The sequence below is a fragment of the Artemia franciscana genome, chromosome 11, assembly GCF_032884065.1.
Source record: "Artemia franciscana chromosome 11, ASM3288406v1, whole genome shotgun sequence".
Lineage (NCBI taxonomy): Eukaryota > Metazoa > Arthropoda > Branchiopoda > Anostraca > Artemiidae > Artemia > Artemia franciscana.
In genome coordinates this window covers 30,677,479-30,699,097 of record NC_088873.1, presented here as the reverse complement: position 1 = coordinate 30,699,097, position 21,619 = coordinate 30,677,479, and the positions used below count along the sequence as shown (strand labels likewise).

Below are 21,619 nucleotides of genomic sequence, written 5' to 3'. Positions count from 1 at the left end.
TTTGGGAAAACTGTAAACTTCATGTGTTTGTGTGCAAGTAACTCTTCAGTTGTAAAAACTAATTCTTCAGTATTGGTGTATCTGGAGACAATGATGCACATCAATCATTCATTATACGGTAATGTGGTCTTGTCGTAATTGATGATGTGTAGCGAATAAGCTGAAAAATAATCGGCTCATTACCTTAATATTTTCTGAAAAAAAATAGCTACCATTTAACAGTCATTGTTTATTACGAGCCTGGACTTTTATACTTTGGTTATAAGTATGATTTGTACATAGAAGGCTTTGAGAAATGGTTATAAAAATGACACTTTTCTGTTTTTTTGTTCAAGTAGCTCTGAGTCTTAGCTATAACACGACTCTTGGTACTGGGATATCGAGAGAAGGGAAATGTAAGTTTTTTATGGCATCTTTCGTAGCAAGGAGATATATGTGTGCTTTGGCAATTATATTGGCTGTCTTTTAATACGATTGCGTCACAGAAAAGGTAGCCTGTAGAATATAGCCTTAATTATTGTTTGTTTCGTGGTTGAAGGAATGAAAAACAGATATGTTCAACACACTTTTAAGCTCAAGTTCCATTTCATCTTTTCTTACATGCTAAATTATATGAAAGCATAGTACAAACGTCAAAGATCACCTAGTAAATTTGACTTGCATGATTTTACTTTCTTGTTTGGAACACTCATCCAGTAATCAGTTAAACGTGCCTAAAATAACGTTAATTTACCAAAAATCCTTTGCAACCTACAGGGCAGCAAGCTGCTGTTATTTTTTTTAATGGTCGGGCATTATGTCGTCCATTCCCAGCCACAAAGACAAGGGGACAAGGGGGAATATGTTAAAGTGCCTTTGCCTTATTGTTTTAATTTATTCTTGAATAAATTTTCCTCCCTCTCTCTTCCTCCCTTTTTCGCTCTCTCTTTCTCTCTTTATCCTTCTTTCTCTTCTTTCTTTCTTATTCTCCAAAAAGAATTTGCTTGTTTTAGTTTGCAAATGTTTTACTATCTTCTTGATCATTTCAATAGTAGGATACCGAGGTAACCTAGCTCGGAGTTTTCAATCCAAAGAAATTTATGAGCTTTCAATTTAAAAAGAAAAAAAGGTTCAGACTTAGATCTTTGCAGGGGAAGGACGTTGGGCAATTGCGGTGAAGAAAACATAATTTTGACACAGATAAAGCTTTTTAGTTCACACCTCTAGTTCTCAGTTTCTCAGTCTCTCTAATTTCTCAGTCTGTCTGTCGGTCTGTCGGTCCCGGTTTTGCTACTTTAGGCACTTCCAGGTAAGCTAGGACGATGAAATTTGGCAGGCGTATCAGGGACCGGACCAGATTAAATTAGAAATAGTCGTTTTCCAGATTTGACCATCTGGGGGGAGGAGTGGGGGGCCGGTAAATTCGGAAAAAATTGAAAAAATGAAGTATTTTTAACTTACGAACAGTTGATCAGATCTTAATGAAATTTGATGTTTGGAAGGATATCGTGTCGCAAAACGGTTATTTTAAATCCCGATCGGATCTGGTGGCATTGGGAGAGTTGGGAGGGGGAAGCCTAAAATCTTGGAAAACACTTAGAGTGGAGGGATCGGGATGAAACTTGGCGGGAAAAATAAGCACAAGTCCTAGATACATGATTGACACTGCCAGAATGGATCCGATCTCTTTGGGGTAGTTGGGGGGGGGGGGTCAATTCTGAAAAATTAGAAAAAATGCGGTATTTTTAACTTACGAACGAGTGATCGGATCTCAATGAAATTTGATATTTAGAAGGACATCGTGTCTTAGATACGTGATTGACATAATTGGAACGTATCCGCTCTATTGGGACGGAGGGGAGGGTTAATTCTGAAAAATTAGAAAAAATGACACATTTTTAACCCATTGGGGGCAGTTGGGGGGGGGTGGAACCAGATCTTAATGAAATTTGATATTTAGAATGATCTTGTGCTTTAAAGCTCTAATCTTAAATTCCAACCAGATCCTGCGACATTGGGGGGAGTTGAAGGGGGAAACCGGAGTTCTTGGAAAACGTGAAAATTGGGGTATTTTTTATCTTACGAATAGGTGATCGGATCTTAATGAAATTTGATATATATATAGAAGGATCTTATGACTCAGATGCTCCATTTTCGACTCGAATTGGATCCGGGGACATAGGGGGTTGGAGTAGGGAAACAAAAATCCTGGAAAATGCTTAGAGTGGAGAGATCGGAATGAAACTTGATGGGAAGAATAAGCAAAAGTTCTAGAGACGTGATTGACAAAATTGGAACGGAACCGTTCTCTTTGGAGGAGCTGGGGGGTGTTAATTTGGAAAAATTAAAAAATTGAGGTATTTTCAACTTAAGAACGGGTGATTGGATCTTAATGAAATTTGATGTTTAGAAGGAATTCATGTCTCAGAGCTCTTATTTCAAATCCGACCAGATCTGTTGACATTGGGGGAAGTTAGAGGGGGAAATCTTGGAAAACGCTTGGAGTTGAGGAATCGGTATGAAGCTTGGTGGATAGAATAAGCAAATGTCCTTGATACATGATTGACGTAACCGTACTGGATTCACTCTCTTTGGAGGAGTTGGGGGGAGAAGTTCAGTGATTTGGCGAGTTTGGTCTTTCTGGACGTGCTAGGACGATGAAAATTGGTAGGCGTGTCAGGGAGCTGCACAAATGACTTGACAAAGTCGTTTTCCCAGATTCGACCATCTGGGGGGCTAAAGGGAGAGGAAAAATTAGAAAAAATGAGGTATTTATAACTTACGAGTGGGTGATCGGATCTTAATGAATTTTGATATTTAGAAGGACATCGTGACTCAGAGCTCTTATTTTAAATCCTGACCGGCATTAAGCCTCTGATTTTCCTTTTAAATCAATCTATTGATTCTTAGAATTTTGTTAGAGCTCATACCATATGAGCTCTTGGCTCTTAGCTCTTCTTGCCTCGTCAAAAGTGTCATATGAGCTCTTAGCGCTTGTTTATATTTAGGACATATTTGATGCAATCAATATATGGTAGACAAAGGTGCTATGAACCCATGATCGAAAAATATGGCGAGAACCGCGATCTCCCAGTGGTTGATTTTAGGTGCTGTATTTTCCATTTATGACGGGTTTTATAAGCATGGTCAGGTTGCTGAGGGAAAAAATTGCTGGAACGAAAGCACGAAGGCAGTTCCAAGGGGTCATATTTAAACTTATATAAAAAAGAATGAAAAGTGAACTATTATAAAACAGACAAAATATTAGTTAATAAACATAGAGTTTCAGTTTTAATTTTATTTTGACAGGAAGAAGGCGACGGTAAATATCTTTTCAGAATTCGAAGAGCCCGGTTTTGAAAAGTCTGTATCGGTTCTATATGATATTTGAATGTTTCCAGATAAATCAGGGGACCATGCGTAAGATGGGAATGTACCAAGGCAAAATAAATGAGGCGTAGAATTTTATACGGGAAAAATAGCTGAAGCTTCCTCATTACACCAACTCTTTGGGCAACTTTGACTCGTGATCTATTACAATGTTCTTTATGCGACATATTTTCATCGATAATTACACCCATATACCGGAGTGAAGCTACCCTTTGAATTCAAATATCTGTAGCTTCATCACTTATAACTGAAATTTCTTTTTCTTTGTTTCCAATTCTACCATAAATAATGAATTTCGTTTTTGCGGCATTCAATGACGTACGATTAGCTTTTAGGCATACAATCAGCTGGGAAAGCACGATTTGCAGCTTCTCTTTGACATCCACTTCCGACTGCCCTGCAAGTGTTGATCCGGTATTATGGGCGAAACGGACATTCAGACTGTTGTTTTCTATCGCTGATGGAAGGTCATTTATATATTTTAGGAAACGTAGTGGTCCCCAGAATTGAATCCTGAGGGACACCAATGTTAGACAACATGCATGGATCCGAAACTGTAAAAGCGGGAATTTTGCCAGCGGGACTGCTTATTGTAGGCAGTGTCAGTCATTGAGAGATACTGTATAAGGCTGCCTCTCAATCTGCAGTGGGGCCTTGCTCGGGGTGCTTTCAACCAAGCACAGAGGAGTACTACTACTACTACTACTACTAATACTACTAACAAGTCACCGCAGTACCAAGCCGACTGAGTTCAACACAGCTACGCACGCTCCTCCTCCAATCCAAGCTATTCAAACCCATCCTCTTTACACCCTCCTAGGAAGTTCCTAATTCCCTTAAATCTTTCTTTACGACATCTTTCCACCCCAAACACTAATGGCCTGTTTTCCGTTTAGGCCTAGACGGTTGGCCAATTAGCAATCTGTCATCCTTCATCTGCAAGACATGACCTAGCCATCTCAACATTTCTCTCGTTATAGCCCTTGAGAGAGAACCTGAACCACACTTTTCGCACAGCCTACTGTTTGAAATACGGTCAGTCAGTCAAGTACCTGAAACAATCCGTAGGCAATTTCTCTGGAGAATATCTAGCAAATCTTCCTCTGATTTCGGAGCACCCAAGCTTCAGAACCATATTTGAATACTATCATCGCTGTAGCTTCCAATATTCTAATCTTGATTCGCAGACTTATCTTAATATTCTTCAAAACTTTTTCAACTCTGAAAAGACACTTGTATTCTTGGCTATTCCACTTTTAACATTTTCACTGCTCTCAACGTCTTTACTAATAATACTACCAAGGTAAGTGAAGCTGCCCACTTGATCAATCTTTTTGTTAACCCACGTTACATTTTCATCTTCTCTTATTTCTAGTCTTAGAAACTTAGTCATCTTAACATTAATTTTCAAACTTATTCTGTTCTAGCACACTGAACTCGTAAAACCTCTAACAGTTCATTCATTTTACTCACACTTTCATCCAGGATGCGTAAATCATCAGCATAATCTAAGTCCTGGAAAGTTTTTGTTCTCCATTTGATTCCGTGTTCTCCCATTGCTTTTCCTGTGCTCTTTAGGACAGAGTCCATCAAAATGATCTGTATCAATAGGGATAGAAGACAGTACTGCTTAGCTCCTGATTTAATATGAAACCAGCTACTAAGATAATTTCCTACCTTAACCTCAGCCACGATATTCTCGGACATAGCACTAATAACTTTAATGTATTTGTCTGGTATACCATACACGGATAAGACCTTCACTAAGGCTTCACCATCACTAGCTGGTCTCGACGACGATGAGCATCTACGTGTAGAAGAAGAAGAAGAGATCTAAAGAACACGAAAAAGGTTTTTTTGTACATATATGTGCTACTAATAAACAAATTTACTAACATCATAATTACACTTTATTCTTAGGGCACTCAAATCAATATTATATAGGTAAGAGAGAATATTTTCCACTCTGTAATCATTCAGACAAGGATTGTTCACGTAAATGCTTAGAAATCCTTTGTAGGTATAACCACGACATTAGAAAACAATATACAGTAGTGCATGAAAGCCAGAACTTTTGGTCGTCAAATTTTGTACTCTATTCTGTTTTTGAACAATAAATTTCCCCTTGATTTAAATATAGATGCTGATATGAGGGGTTTAGAATGTATATGGTGGGCCAAGGGGATCAAACAATTTAATACTTTTCCTAGTTTGAAATAGGCACAGCAAGTGAACAATATGTCTTATATTCGATAGGCTGACATTAATAATGATAATGGCATGGCTATCACTTTGAATTTTTTACGGAAATCCGAGGGTATAAAATAGGATTTGCATTTGGACATGAATTAGACCAAAAATAGATTATTAATAATTTGGAAATGAATTAATTATATATCAATTATTCGATTTTTGTTCATGGTGCCAATTCTAGTAGGAAAATACCATCGCGGGTGATCTCCCAATAGGTTTTAATTTGACATAGCGATATTAACATGATTCTTTCTTCAGTTAAAACGTCTGTGAATGTGCACTTTAACCGTACATTCTCAGCTCTAAAAACACTCTTATCTTGAGTAAGTTGCATCTGTAAACAATTATAGCACAAATTTTTGAAAACATTGAATCGGTTATTCCAATTTCAATTAGATGTGAATCATGTTCCACTGATTACATAGTCAATTCATATAGATTTTTGTAGGATTTCTTATCAAACAATAAGTTGTACAGTGGAATTCCACTCACCTTGCACACAAGACTAGACAAGCCAAAAAATTTAAATCGAGGGGGGACGCGGTCCAGGATCTAACAACACTGGTACTCTTCATAGAGGCCAAGACGAGTTTTGAGGGGATTTCTCCATTGATTAATGATGAACCGGTATAACTACAAAGAACGGGTGGCAATGTGACACTAATTGGTGACTGTAAGGGGAACAAAAACTTGATATTGTTACCGTTGGCCAATTGCCTAGCCACTCAATTCCACTCAATGACTTTGAAGTCATAAACATAAATTGTATGTAAAAACTATGGTTTGAAAAACTATTGCTAGTGCTGACTATTGTTCCATTAGTGTATACATTAATTTGCCTGAACGAGTTGTGTAGAATACAAATTTCAAAGGATAAACCGTTGGTTGCGGTGGAAATTTGATTGTAAGACTTCGTTTTCACCGAAAAATGTAATAAAATGTCAAAATGTGGATGTTAAATCAATGAAATAATTTTGATTGGAAAAAATTTGAAAATACATATTTTCCGACAGGGGTTGTTAAGGATGAAATTACTGTAACACTTGTTTTGAAAAACACACACTAATTTGAAAGAAACTTGAACGGGTTGACTAGTGAAGCCGGAGCTTATTTTGGCGTATGGAGGAGATGAGCGCTGGGTTATACCCTTTTGAGCATGAGTAAGAGTACCCTTTTGAGCATGAGTAAGACTACCATGAGTATGAGTAATGAGTACCCTTTTGAGCAGCAGTAAGAGGTGTTCAATTCTGGACAAAATAGAGAAATTCACAAGGTTTTTGGAAGAAAAGCCGATAATACAATTAATACAAGAAATCACTTTGATTCAAGGGAACAAAACGTAAAACAACTTTTCGGTCACAAAATACCATTCAACAAGCCATATTCCTTGTGATTCCACAAGCCTACTGGGGCTATGAAGTGTCAAACAGACTTTGTATCTAATCTTTTCATTAATGAAGCTAACTCACATGGTGGACTTTAGGTATTCTAAATTGTTTGAAATCTCTTTTCAGTTTTTTCAATATTTTCTGTTGTGCGATTTCCAAACTCTGGCTGCTCTGCAACTAATCAATACAATGGAACATGTTTGACAAGTAATGAATGTTCCCGTTCTGGTGGTGTGGCATACGGTTCCTGTGCTTCTGGATTTGGTGTTTGTTGTACTTGTAAGTAGGCTAAACACATTAAAACCTCTTTACTCCTACTTTGTTTGTACTTGTACTACAATGAAGAAAAACCCAGATTTAGATGCTTCATGACCAAATAAGCCTATTGTAGCATTTTATTTGGAGTGAAGGCAAGATTCAAAAGACCTCCAAATTTGAGAAGATTGCAAAAAAAGGGTGAATTATATGAATTGCATAACGTTTGGGGAAGAATTGTATCAGTCTTAACATCTCAGGAAATCCAATATCCCCCTGTCCGATATAGGTACATTTGACTTAGTATCCTAAAAATGGTTGAAATACAAAATAAGACCCCTTTTTGAATATTATTCTACTTCTACTACTTCAATTACTACTTCTACTACTGACAACCTACTGCAGCACCAAGCAGATTGAGGCCAACACAGCTGGGCACACTGTTCCCAAAACCCTAATCTATTAAAGGTTTCACTCTTCACTCCCTCCTGTGAAGTTCTATTTTTCCCTTAAATCATTTCTTATGATCTCTTCTCAAACCCTTTCGGGCCAACCTGCCCTTCCTCTCGCCCAAAATGGGCGGTCCAAAAGAGTAATCTTTGGGAATCTGTCATCCTTCCTTGGCATAATTTGTCCTTCCTCGGCAAACCTTTCTATCATTGTAACCCTATAAAGTGGGATCGAACCACATTCTCGGTACAGCTTGTTTTATACGTACAGTCCGTCAAAATAGAATTTAAGACCATGTGTTAACACTTTTTTCTAAAAAACGTTGAAAAATCATCATCTGCCTTCAAAACATCTATGTTTCAGAACCATGCTTAGCTACTGTCAATGCCACATCTTCCAATACTCTTTTCCTGGTTCACAGGCTTATCTTCCTATTTTTGCAAACTTTTTTCAACCATAAAAAAATAGCCTCGGCTGTTCTAGTTTTTACATCTTCAATGTATATCCATCATCTTTACTGATAATGCTACCCAGTTAAGTAAGCTTATCCACTTGATCAATCTTCTAGTTACTCAACAATACCTTTTCACCTTCAAATATTTCCCAGTCTAAGCGTCTTAGTCTTTTTAATAATAGTTTTTTAACCCTATTCTTGCACTGTGAACTTCCGAAATCTCTGAAATCTCATATTTTGCTAACATTTTCATCTGAGACACTCAAACACTCAAGTCATCTTCATGGTCCAAGTCTAGAAATGTTTTATCTTTGCATTTATTCCATGCTGTTCCATAGCCTTTTCGTTTTTTCTTAAGACAAAGTTAATCAAAATAAACCATATAAACGGGAATAGGATAAAACCTGCTTAACTTCGGATTCAACAACAAACCAGCTACTAAGCTTACTTTTCACCTTAACGGTAGTGATATTCTAAAACGGTTCGTAGTAACGATCTGTAGTAAGGAGCGAACCGGCTCAATAGCAAATGAAACTCTAAAAAACGGAATTTTGATAGTAATAGATACATCAAAAGAATTGGATTATATATGATGAAAATAAAAAAACACATTTTTTTAACGGAAAGTAAGGAGCGACCTTAAAACTTAAAACGAACAGAAATTACTCCATATATGAAAGGGGCTGTTCCCTCCTCAAAGCCCCGCTCTTTACGCTAAAGTTTGACTCTTTCTCTCAACCCTACTTTTTAAAACAGTAAAAATCTTTAGCGTAAAGAGCTGGGCGTTGATGAGGAGGCAGCCCCTTTCATATACGAAGTAATTTCTGTTCGTTTTAAGTTTTATTGTCGCTGCTTACTTTCCGTTAAAAAAACGTGTTTTTAATTTAATTTCTGGACGTTTGTGAATCAATGCATGTTTTGATTTTGGCTCTCCGCAGATGAATAATTTAAACGAAATTTGTAAATTTATTTTTTTGGCTAATTGGCTTTCTCATAGTTTTGATCGAATGATTTTGAGAAAAAAAGGAGCGGGGGAGGAGGCCTAGTTGCCCTCCGGTTTTTTGGTTACTTAAAAAGGCAGCTAGAACTTTCAATTGTTTACGAATGTTTTTATTAGTGAAAGAAACACATAACTTACAAATTAGCTTACGTAACGAACTTCTGTATTCTCGTGTTTTTATTACGTATATGAAGGGGTTCACCCCCTCACTCTTTACACTAAAGCTTAAATTTTGTCCTAATTTCATAAGAATGACCCTTGAATCATTTTGATTTAGAATTTTGATTTAGTGACTTTGGGAAAATAATTAGCGTGGGAGGGGGCCTAGGTGCTCTCCAATTTTTTTGGTCACTTAAAAAGGGCACTAGAACTTTTCATTTCCGTTAGAATGAGCCCTCTCGCAAGATTCTAGGACCGCTGGGTCAATATGATCACCCCTGGAAAAAAAAAAAAAAACAAACAAATAAACTCGCATCCGTGATCTGCCTTTTGGCAAAAAATACAAAATTCCACATTTTTGTAGATAGGAGATTGAAACTTCTACAATAGGGTTATCTAAGACGCTGAATCTCATGGTGTGATTTTCGTTAAGATTCTGTGACTTTTAGGGATTGTTTTCCCCTATTATCCAAAATAAGGCAAATTTTCTCAGGCTCGTAACTTTTGATGGGTAAGATTAAACTTGATTAAACTTATATATTTAAAAATCAGCATTAAAATGCGATCATTTGATGTAGCTATTGATATAAAAATTCCATTTTTTAGAGTTTTGGTTACAATTTAGCCGGGTCGCTTCTTACTACAGTTCGTTACCACAAACTGTTCGATTTAAATGTATAAGTTTAATCAAATTTAGTCTTACCCATCAAAAGTTACAAGCTTGAGAAAATTTTCTTGTTTTGGAAAATAGGGGGAACACCCCTTTAAAGTCATAGAACTTTGTATTTTTTGCCAGAAGACCGATCACGGGTGCGTGTTTATTTGTTTTCTTTTTTTCCAGGGGTGATCGTATCGACCCAGTGGCGATAGAGTGTCGTAAGAGGTCTAATTCTAACGGAAATTTCAACTTCTAGTGCCCTTTTTAAGTGACCAAAAAATTGAAGGGGACCTAGGACTCCTCCCACTCTCATTTTTCCCAAAGTCAACGGATCAAAATTTTGAGATAGCCAATTTGTTCAGAATAGTCAAAAAACCTAAGAACAGTGTATTTAGGGACGACTTACTCCTTCACTGTCCAAGGGGGAGGGACTGACCAGTGTTTAAGTATAGTAATAGTTATTGGGAAGTGTACAGACGTTTTCAGGGGGACTCCTTGGTTGGGAGGGGGGTTGAGGAGGGGGGTTACGTGGGAGGATCTTTCCATGAAAGAAATTTGTCATTGATTGCACAATTTCCACGAAGGGAGCACAGGATATTTTAGCACTATTTAAAACAATAATAAACAATTTAAAAACAAATATGGAAAAGTTTTTTCAAAAACTTAAAACGAACAGAAATTATTACGCACATGTGGGGTTCATGTCCTCCTAAATACCTCATTCTTTACGCTAAAGTAGTTTTAGCAATTTCAACTATTTATTCTACGGCCTTTTTGATTCAGGGGTCATTCTTAAAGAATTGGGACAAAATTTAAGCTTTAGTGTAAAGAGCGAGGTATTAACGAGGGTTGAACCCCCTCATATACATAATAAAAGTACACAAATATAGAAGTTCGTTATGTAAGTTAATTAGCAAGTTACGTATATTTTCTACCAATGAAAAAGTTTGTAAAAAAAATTAAAAGTTCTAGTTGCTTTTTTAAGTGATCAAAAACTTGGAGGGCAACTAGGCCTCCTCTCTCGCTTCTTTTTTCTCAAAATCTTCCGATTAATTGCAATTAATTAAAATGCAAATTTCGTTTTAATTATTTATGCGTGGAGAGCCAAGATCAAAACATGCATTAATTCAAAAACGTCCAGAAATTAAATATAAAAAAACAAGTTTTTTTAATGAAAGTAAGGAGCAACATTAAAACTTAAAACGAACAGAAATTACTCCGTATATGAAAGGGGCTTTTCCTCCTCAACGCCCCGCTCTTTACGCTAAAGTTTTTTATTGTTTTAAAAAGTAGAGTTAAGAGAAAGAGTCAAACTTTAGCGTAAAGAGCGGGACGTTGAGGAGGAAAAGCCCCTTTCATATACGGAGTAATTTCTGTTCGTTTTAAGTTTTAATTTCGCTCCTTACTTTCCGTTAAAAAAAATTTGTTGTTTTTATTTAATATGTATATAGGGTATTTGTTTTTGCTAAAGATATTTTAATTGAGAATCAGCATCCCAAAAAAGCTATATCTCAAGCAATGGGAAAAAAATCCAGTGACCAGTGCCGTTTCCCAATTTTTTTTTTGGGGGGGGGGGGCTTACAATAAGATTGAAACCCCATCAAGAATCCGTTGATATGCAATTTTTTTACATTTTTTAAGAGTCAGACAGACATTTCGGGGGATATGGTTAAACTCCACTAACCCTCCCCCAGGATATGGTCTTGTCGGTGACGCCTTTTTTATAGAAGAAATCAAAATTGATAAGAAAATATGTTGTAGATCTTTCCATTCTGTACCAATTTTATCACAGAAATTATCCAAAGAACAAAAACAATATTAAACCTTCTTTCAAATCCCAAACAAGACCTATAATAAGACTTTTACCTATAAGACCTTTAATAAGTTTAGGCAACGATTTAATTCCAAAAGACATTTGAAGTGGTGAATATAAAAAACCTTGTTATCGTGAAAACTTTTATATTAGAAGAACCCAGCAAAATTTAGAAAATAGATGCCAGCAGAATCAAAACTCAATAGATTTTCTCTTTAAGTATAATAAAAAAAAAGCAGAAACTTTCGAATCAGCAACCAGAAAATATATATTTGATTTTTTTTTTTCACCATAATATAATGTTTGAAGATGCAAGAATAATTAATAATAGTGTCAGTCCCATATGAAGTTTTATAGACATTATGGAAATGAAAAAATTATGTGCAAAGGTAATTTAAATCAAAAAGAGACGAAAGGAATATAGCTTAAATCCAATTTATCATATCTTACATAAAAAAAAAAACAGGCGAAAGTTACACTTAATTTTAGTTGTGAAGAAAAAAAATAAAATTTTATATTCAACATGACTCAGGTTTGAATTTAAAAGGTCAAGATAAAATAAACTTTGTAAGAATTCAACGAGCTTGTGCCAGATTAGCAATGCAAAAGATCAATTTAGGAAACACAATAGTTTCTTGGGATCGTTTCATTTTGCTTGAGTCCCATACCAGAAGTTTAACTCGGACACACACATGCAATAGTATACAGCAGACATTCTTACCTGTTTTTTTTATTGTTACATTGATTTTGATTAAAAGTATGTTTCCTTTCGTTTTTCTTTTTTTGTGCAACCTTTGTGCGTCTTCTTTGTTTTTTTCGTGTTTTGTTTAAGCTAGGTTTTTTATATGTTTTCCCACATGATAAAGGCTTCCGGATGTGAGGCTGATATACTCGGACTTTTGTATAATTTTGTTATAATTTTCCGTATTAAAAGGTCTTTTTTTTAGTTTTTCACAGTCATAAAATTTTTTACCTGTTAAGAATAGATTTCCGTTACAATTTTAAATTGAAAGGCAGTGTAGCATAAGAACTGTTTCACAGAAAGAAAAGTTGCCCACTATTGCACTGATTTGGGAATAGCTTTTTCCTAATACCTAGCCCAATTTTTGGTCTCAACCAAATTTTTGGTCAGTTTTGATCCCAACTCAATTTATAGATTGTACACATCTTGTTCTTTTAAAGATTCAGCCAGAGGTCGTTCTGTTTCTACAAGAAACCATGACTTATATATATTTTTTTTTATTATAATTATTTCTATGGCATATTATTTTGCGCCCAATGAAGACTGCTTGTTTTTCAATCGACTCAAGACTTGGCTTGATTAACCCCAAATCAGGGGTATAGTTTGTGCAAAAAAAGTCTATGGTTTAGACTTCTTCTTTTTTTTTGCACCGAGCTAGGACAAAGTTCACCTTTTCTCCAAATCAGGCCTTATATTTTTCTTTCTGTGTCAGTTCAGCGCATGGGCTTATCTTGTTTTTGAAGAACATCGGGAGTTAGCATGTTCTTACGTTGAGTCAAGACTTGGCTTGTTCTTGCACTTAGTCAGTCTTTAGTTTATTTTGGAACCAAATGAGTCTGTTACTTGGAATTAGCTTCATTTGTTTCCTTATTCAGGCCTCTAATCGTTTTGTTTCGCTTCAATGAACTTCTGCAGCTTAGACTTCGGCTGTTTTTACATCATATATATATATATATATATATATATATATATATATATATATATATATATATATATATATATATATATATATATATATATATATATATATATATATATATATATATACATATAGTTAGAGCCTTTGCTTTTTCTTCACCAAATCAGAACTTGCTTGATTTTTGCAGTGTGTCAAAACTTTAGTACGTATACGTACGAGTCAGGACTTAGCTTGTTTTGCATTGAAATAAACTGCCGCTTTGGATTAGCTTATTTTTTGCACAATGTCAGGAAAACTTATAATTTACATTGAACCAGGACGTTTATACTAAATTATTACTAAGCTTATTTCCAACGATTACATGACAGTTTTAACGTAACTAATTTTTGCCCTAAGTTTGAGCTTATTTTTCACTGAGTCAGGTATTAGCTTTTTTTATTCTGCGGCAACACTTCGATTTTGTTTACACCAATCCAGGCCTCAGTTCATTCTTATATTAATTTTAAAAAAACAAGATATTTTCAACTTAAAGTAAAGAGCAATATTAAAACTTAAAACGAACAGAAATGATTATATACATGAGGGCGTTCGCCTCCTCGTCAATACCTGCCTCTTTAAGCTGTTTTTCTTTTAATTTGGGCAAACACCCTCATATACATAATAATTTCTGTTTTTTAAGTTTTAATTTTGCTACTTACCTTTAGTTGAAAAAAATCTTGTTTTTATTTAATTTAATTTATAATTTTTTTTAAAATAATGCTGGAGAATCCGGCGCCCCCTTCATGGAAAACTTCCTCCATGAAAAATTCATCCGTGGAAAGATCTCCCATGTAACTTCCTCCCCTGATTCCCTCCCCCACTGAAAATATCCTTCCTGAAAACATCTGTATACTTCAAAATAACCAATACTACATATAATCAATGGGTACAATGGGTACTTGACACCCTTCCAATGAGGACTGTGGGAAATTAAGTCATCCTCAAAGACATAGCTATTAGATTTTTCGACAATGCTGAAATAAATGGCAATCTCAAAATTTTGATCGGGTGACTTCGGAAAAACATGAGGGTGAGAGTGGGCCTAGCAGCCCTTCAAATTCTTTGCTCGCTTAAAAAGGGTACCAGAACTTTTAATTTCCCTTTGAACTAACCCTTTCACAACATTCTAGGATCACTGGTTCGATACCACCCTGAAAAAAAGCAAATAAACACGCATCCGTAATCCTTCTTCAGGCAAAAGATACAAATTTTTGTATTTTTGCAGATAGGAGCTTGAAACCTCTATAGTAGAGTTCTCTGATACACTGAATCTGATGGTGTGAATTTTCACTAAGATTCTATTAATTTAATGGGTTATTTTCCTCTTTTTCCTAAAATATAGCAAATTCCTTTGATGGGTAAGACTTAACTAGATAAAACTTAAAATTTGACAGCAGTATTAAAATTTAATTCTTTTGATGTATCTATTGGTACCAAAGTTCTGATTTTTAGATTTTCAGTTACTATTGAGCCTGGTCACTCCTTACTTCCAGTTCGTTACCACGAACTGTTTGAGTCGTCAGCTTGGACTTATCATACTTCTGCACTGATTCGGGACTTCGTTCTTTTATAACCAAGTCAAGACACGTCTTGTTTTACACCGAGTGAGGGATTTCGTTTTTTTTAGTTGGCTTGTAATTTGCTGTTTTCAGGACTGGACTATTTTCTTTACAGAGTAACCAATATTTTACGGCTCAGATAATAATTGTTTTCCCAAGAGACAGAGCTTGGCTCGCTTTTCCAGACAGGGATACTGCGTCTTGAGTCAAATAAGGATTTAGTTCATTTTCACACCAAGTCAGGTCCAACTTCAATTCTTTTTTTTTCTTACCAAGTCAACCGATGGATTGGACTTCACTCTTTATTGCACTGAATCAAGAATAAATCTGGATTCTCTACCAAATTAGTGCTTAGCTTGTCTTTAAATTAAAGCATCACCTAGTTCGTTTTCCCATAAAGTCAATTGGCTGATTGAATCAAACTCATTTGTGTGTTGCGTTTGGACCAAGATTATTTCTCCGTGCATTCACGACTGGACTTCCTTTCAAACCGAGTAAGGACTTAATTTGATTTGTGTTGCATCAAGTATAAACTCCTCTTGGACTGAATAAAGACTTAGTTCAGGCCCTTGGACTTATTTTCACGATGACTGTAAATTATTACATTATTTCGAATGAAAGAGGGTGTAACCCACCTAACTTTCTGTTCAAACATTAGCGGCTGAGGAGTGGAGGAAGTGCTGCAGACCTAATTCATAAATTCAAAATATAAAATAAATTTTATTGTAATAAGTTGCTTTTGATAAGGTTCAACATTTCCAAACTTTCGACTGAAACATGTCTGAGAAGCATGGATCAGTTGCAAGACTTTTTCAGACTTTTGACCATTCCAGCTGAAATTACTGCCCTAAAATTTCTACGTATGCTACATGAAGACAAAATCGTCACAAATACGCTATGCTGCTCGTTGTTGTCATCCCTACTGCGTTGACCCTGATAAACTAAGATTTTATTCCATAGCCCCAGTGATGCTTAGTCCTTTATATTTTAAACAGAAAATAATTTTAATTTTTCCATTTTCAGTTCTCATACAAACATGTGGAACTACGACCAACAAGAACTGTACCTACTTTCAAAATCCTGGTTATCCCTCCGCTTCTGTTGCTCCCCTTCAATGCTCACTTGTAGTTCAAAAATGTAGTGCCGATATTTGCCAGCTCCGGTAAGCTATTCTGATATTTGAAAGCCAATTCTTTAAGGTTTAATTGAAATAGGATACATCCCTGTTTCAGCGGTAGCTAACACCCTAGTAAGAGACGATCACGTCCCATTCTAGAAAAATATAATAATCAATAACTTCTCAACATACTTTCAGATCGAAATACAAAGTACACTATTAAAACTGCTTTGTCCGGAACTCCTATGTGGGAAACTTACAGTCTTTTGTCTTAAACAACAAAGAAAACGTGTTGGCTTTAAAAAAAAAGAAAAGTGGCTCAAACTGGGATATTCTGCATCGACGGCATCTTTTTTTCCATTTTTTCTCCTCTGCTAGCTTGACGCTGGAAAATCATAGAGAGCTGTTTAATGGCTCATTTTAAATGAAATTGCTACATCTAGTTCGTTTTGTTGTTGAAATATGGTTTTAAAATATAATGAATTTTTTCAAAAAACTGTATTTTCACACAGTTAAAAAATAGTTTTGTAGCTAAAAAAAAATAGTTTTTAAAAAAGAACCAGTTCTTACAAAAAAAAAAATATACATTTTCATGTAGCCTACAAGCTTGACCGCCGGCTGTAACCGTGTGTGACGTAATAAGTGAGTGTAATACTTATACAGGCTTGTTTCTCGACAAGATAATATAAGGAATACATAATGGATGTGTATAGTTCATTATACACATCCATACACATCCATAGATGGGGACTATATAAGTTTCATCAGAAATAGCTGAAACTTAGTAAAGAACAAACTACGGCACATAGCAACTATAATTTTAGATAATAGGATCATCTTTTAAAAGTTTGCCTACCTAGGGTATGGTGCCATTCTGGAGATCTTCTCTTACTATTCCAACTAACCAGGCTTTTAAACCAGGTTACAGCGGTAGGTTACAGCAATCCACATTACATAAAAGATCCACATAGTTCATTATAATTGTATCAAATAATAGACTTTCTATTGAAGATCCAGGTTGCAGTGGTAGCTAGTTTATTTTAAAAAACTAATTCTACCTCATAACGCATTCTATTCCGTTGTAATTAATTTATTTTTGAAAAGAAAGAAGTACAGTAGAAACCTAAATCGTATTAGTTAGGTTAGGTCTATGGTATTATACGTATACGTATTGTTAGGACTATGGGATTCGTTTAGTAATTCGGTAATCCAGGGGAATTTTGGGCTAGTATCACTGCGATCTATGAGGCTAGTGACCATAATGAGATATTGGGTTAGGATACTGGGTGTGCAGAGATTTACGGTAGCAAAGGCAGCATACTTAGAGGCGTTGAGACAGAATAGTAAAACAGGGTGGCCGGCGGAGATTAAGGATATCTTAGATAAGTGTGGATTAGGGGAATCGTGGAATGAAGGAAAAGGGATTATGGGTATGGAGAAAATAGTAATAAGGGAGGTACAAGAGAGGTTGAATCATCAAGAAATACAGATATGGTGGGCAAGTCTGGATCGTTCAGGGTCGTTAAAATTGTATAGAAAGATAAAGGGTAGTTGGGGGAAGAGGTATTTTGGAAGGCTGGGTTAAGTAGAGAGGATTTGAAGGCTTATTTGGATTGGAGGGGAAATGGATTTTTGATTGGGGAGAAAAGAAAGTATCAAGGGAGAAAAGGGGAGAAGGTAGAATCTATTGCTTGTCCTATGTGTGGATCTCAGGATGAAAGTTTAATACTTTTTGGTGTGAATGTGTCGAATTGAATGATTGGAGGCGAGAGATGTATGGTAAGGAAAAATTGAATGAGATATGGATGGTAGATAGAATGAAAGAGACAGATTTCCTGAGTATTAAAAGGATGGCAAGATTTGTAAGGATTGCAGCGGTACATCGTGAGCGTTTTCTTTAAATAGTATTAATTTAATTTAGTTAATATTTTGTTTGTTTTTTGTTATGTAAATTCCCTATGGCCCACGGGCTTTTTCTGGAATAAATTATTATTATTATTATTATTATAAGTAAGCTACAAGTTACAAAAAGGCTCCACCGAGGTCTGAAGTCAGATCGCAAGATTCAATATCCAAAGTGCTAACCATTACACCATGAAACGTTCATGTAAAATAACTCTTAAAAGCTTTCATAATAACGACCTTTTTACAAACTGTCTAGGTTGTCACAGCCACAGTTTTTCATTGCAAAATCTTATCATATAATTCTGTTTTGTCATTTGATGCATTCTTGACTATGAGATGATTGTATATAAAGTTTTTTTTCCGTTTTATATATTCATTTTATACCCTCCAAAAAATGAAATAAAATAGCTAAGCTCTTATTACAATTAATCTCTATTTTTGAATTCTGTAATGCAACATGTAAATTTACTGGGTAAGCTTTATTTTGTAAGAGATGTCGTGGAGTTAAACCCTCGGGCAAACATCCCAGTTTTTACTCTTTCGCAAAGGTACTAAAACAAAACCGAAGTCCATTTCAGCTTACTATTCTAAATATATAACAAATGTCCAAATACCATTTAAACGACAAAAAGCAGGTATATAATTAACTAGGCCTCCTAATGAATCACATAAAAACTATAAAGAAAAAGAAACTAATATCCATTTCCTTCAGCGATTGCAAGGCAGTTGGTGGTAATTTACACAAAAACAAGTATCTGTATCATCTACTGCTTTATTTTGATAAACGTTACACTTCGATTCTTAGTTTTCCGAAAGAAGAGAAAAAATTTAACTCGCCGGTAATTTTTTTTTTTTTTAAGGTGAACAGATAATTTTTGCTTGCTAGTTCGTTTGTAATTAGCAGTATAAGATTCAATTTAAAATAAAAAAGTGGGGAAAAAATATCCTGTGAAGTTTTGCTACTTTGAATTTTTTTTTCAAAGCCAGAGATATGTGAGTGTTAATTACAAGATTTCCAGATATTTCATTTCGTCACATTCCTACTACTGCCATCCATTCATGTTCAATGATTGATGAAGACACATTTTGACTATATAAAGTGTTTAAAGTTAGAGACATATAATGTGCTAGTTTATAAAGTTTCAGATATGAAACGTTTACTAATAGGCATAATATAAGACATTTACCGTCTTATATGGTGATTATTTTTTACTACCCCAAGTGCTGCCATCCTTCTGATATAGTTATCGATAGCAACATAACTGATTTATTCGATTTTGAGCTAGGTAACATTAAGTTATCTACATTCAAGTTTAGTTTATTTAGGTTAGCTTAGCATGGCCCAAGCTAACTGAATCTCAACGTACCTAACTTGAATGAAGATAACTAACAGCAATGCAGATAAAACAGACCTAACTTGAATGCAGACGAAAAGAAATGATTGGCAGTAGCAAGCATGTAACATAACGTTATATTTGAAAATTTTGTAATTCAAACTCATGTGTCTCTGGCTTTAAAAAAAAATCCAGGACTTTACAATTTTTTTTTTAATTTTTCTGCTTGATTCATTTTAAATTGATTCTCACACTGTTGATTGCAAACGATTAACACACAAAAATAATGTTTTCGCCTTTACCAAAGAAAAAAAAATATTACCAGCGAGTTGAAATTTTTCTTTTTATTAGAAAATTTCAGAATCGAAGTGTTACTTATTTCTCTTCTTTGAGAAAATTCAGCACTGAAGTGTAACTTTTACTCTTCTTTGGGAGAAACTCGCAAAATCCCCCACAACTTACCCTTAAAGGTTTAACTTAATAATATAAGTTGTTCTTCAGATATTACTTTGTTACCCTTATAGCTTTGTCAGCACTAGTAGCAGTATGTGCATAGCACCTTTGGTTTCTTCAACGTCCCTTTCGGCACCCACTGAAAGTTTCTGCTTAATACCATCAACCGTTCGTGAAACTCTATGATGCGTCCACTTGTCAACCTGTGTGGGCATAGTTTCTTTCGAATTAGTTCCGTACACTTTCTATATATTTCAAATTTTGGGCGTAAAAGCTTTATTTTTAATAGTAGCAGTAGTAGTAGCGGAAGAATTAATAGAAGTAGCCTAAGCTTCATTGGCAGTAATAGTAATACTACTAATGTAAGTAGTTATAATAAGTAGTTATAATAGTAACTTACCTACAATATTATAGTTACTATATATTAGTTACTATATTAGTATATTAGTTACTAGATTATAGTAACTACTATAACAGTAAGTAGTTATAATAGCTATAATAATCACAAATTAGTTATAATAGAAACAGCATTAGTAGTTTCAGTAGGCGCGGTAGCATTAGGATGTAAATATTTTTTTTCGGTTAGTTCAGCATCCCTCACAACAAGCCCTTTGAGTTTCAACTTCACACACCAAAAGATTCCTAAAATATTGCAGTTACACCTTTTTGACAACCTGCATACAGACGGTGTGTAATGATTCAGTTCACCTTCCCCCTTAAAAAACTGTTGATAATTTAATCTTCATACCCTTAGGTATAGTTGTAATAGTATTCACAGCAGTATTACTGCCATTACTAGTAATAGCATTGAATAGCAGTACTACTACTAGAAGCAGAAGTATTAAGATATTGCCTTTTGGTCAATAGAACATCCCTCTCATCAAGTCCTAGAAAATTTGAATTAATACAATTAAGTGTTGCTATGCCATTCCTGATATGTCCTTTTGATAACCTGTATGTTCATAGACTTCTTGAAATTTCCATTTTAATGCTCTTAGCCTTACAAGTCGTTGCAATAGAAGCAGCAGTAGTAGTAGTAGTAGTAGTAGTAGTAGTAGTAATAGTAGTAGTGCTAGTAGTAGTAGTAGTAGTAGTAGTAGTAGTAGTAGTAGTAGTAGTAGTAGTAGTAGTAGTAGTAGTAGTAGTAGTAGGAGCAGGGTTAGCAGTAGTAGTAGTAGTAGTAGTAGCAGTAGCAGCAGTAGTAAATGTAACAGTAACAGTAGAATTAGTAGTAATGTGCGCATATTGCCTTTTGGTGAAATTATCTTCCCCTTTAAGCATTTTCTGAAGGTTCCAACTTAACACCCAGATCAATTGTAGACATACACTGTTTTGAAAATGTGCATTCACAATCGCCTTTTGATTTAGTTCAAGTTTTCCCTCAACACCTTAAATAGAATAGGGTGGTAGTTGTAGTAGCGTTTGGTAGCATGCAAATATTGCCTTTTTAATCATCTTCATTATCATTTCCTGAATTTTCCAAATTAATATATTCAGTTATTCCTGTGTTACACCAATTTGACAGTCCGTATACACATAACGTATTTTGATTTAGTTCAACACTCCTCTCAAAATTCTCTGAAAGAGTCATCTGAATAATCTTTGTCTTTTTGGAAAGCAAAGTTAAAACCTACATACCTTTCTCAGTAACATGTACAAGGTGTAAACAATTAACTAATTGCCAAACTTGCAGCCCTTGTTCCGGAGACTGTGGGGAGATTGACATCCCCAAAGACAATTACTGGGTCTTTC

General features: G+C 35.1%; 1 protein-coding gene across 1 annotated transcript in view; it reads left to right on the top strand.

Annotated features, from left to right (window-relative positions):
- The first annotated feature begins 248 nt into the window (after positions 1-248).
- The window catches only part of LOC136033375 (uncharacterized), a 59,932-nt gene continuing 38,561 nt past the window's right edge, over positions 249-21,619 (top strand). Inside the window, exons 1-3 of the mRNA XM_065714162.1 lie at positions 249-395; positions 7,137-7,289; positions 16,082-16,220. Of these exons, the coding sequence (XP_065570234.1) occupies positions 296-395; positions 7,137-7,289; positions 16,082-16,220 (392 nt within the window). The 5' untranslated portion in view covers positions 249-295. The remainder of the gene's footprint in view (positions 396-7,136; positions 7,290-16,081; positions 16,221-21,619) is intronic.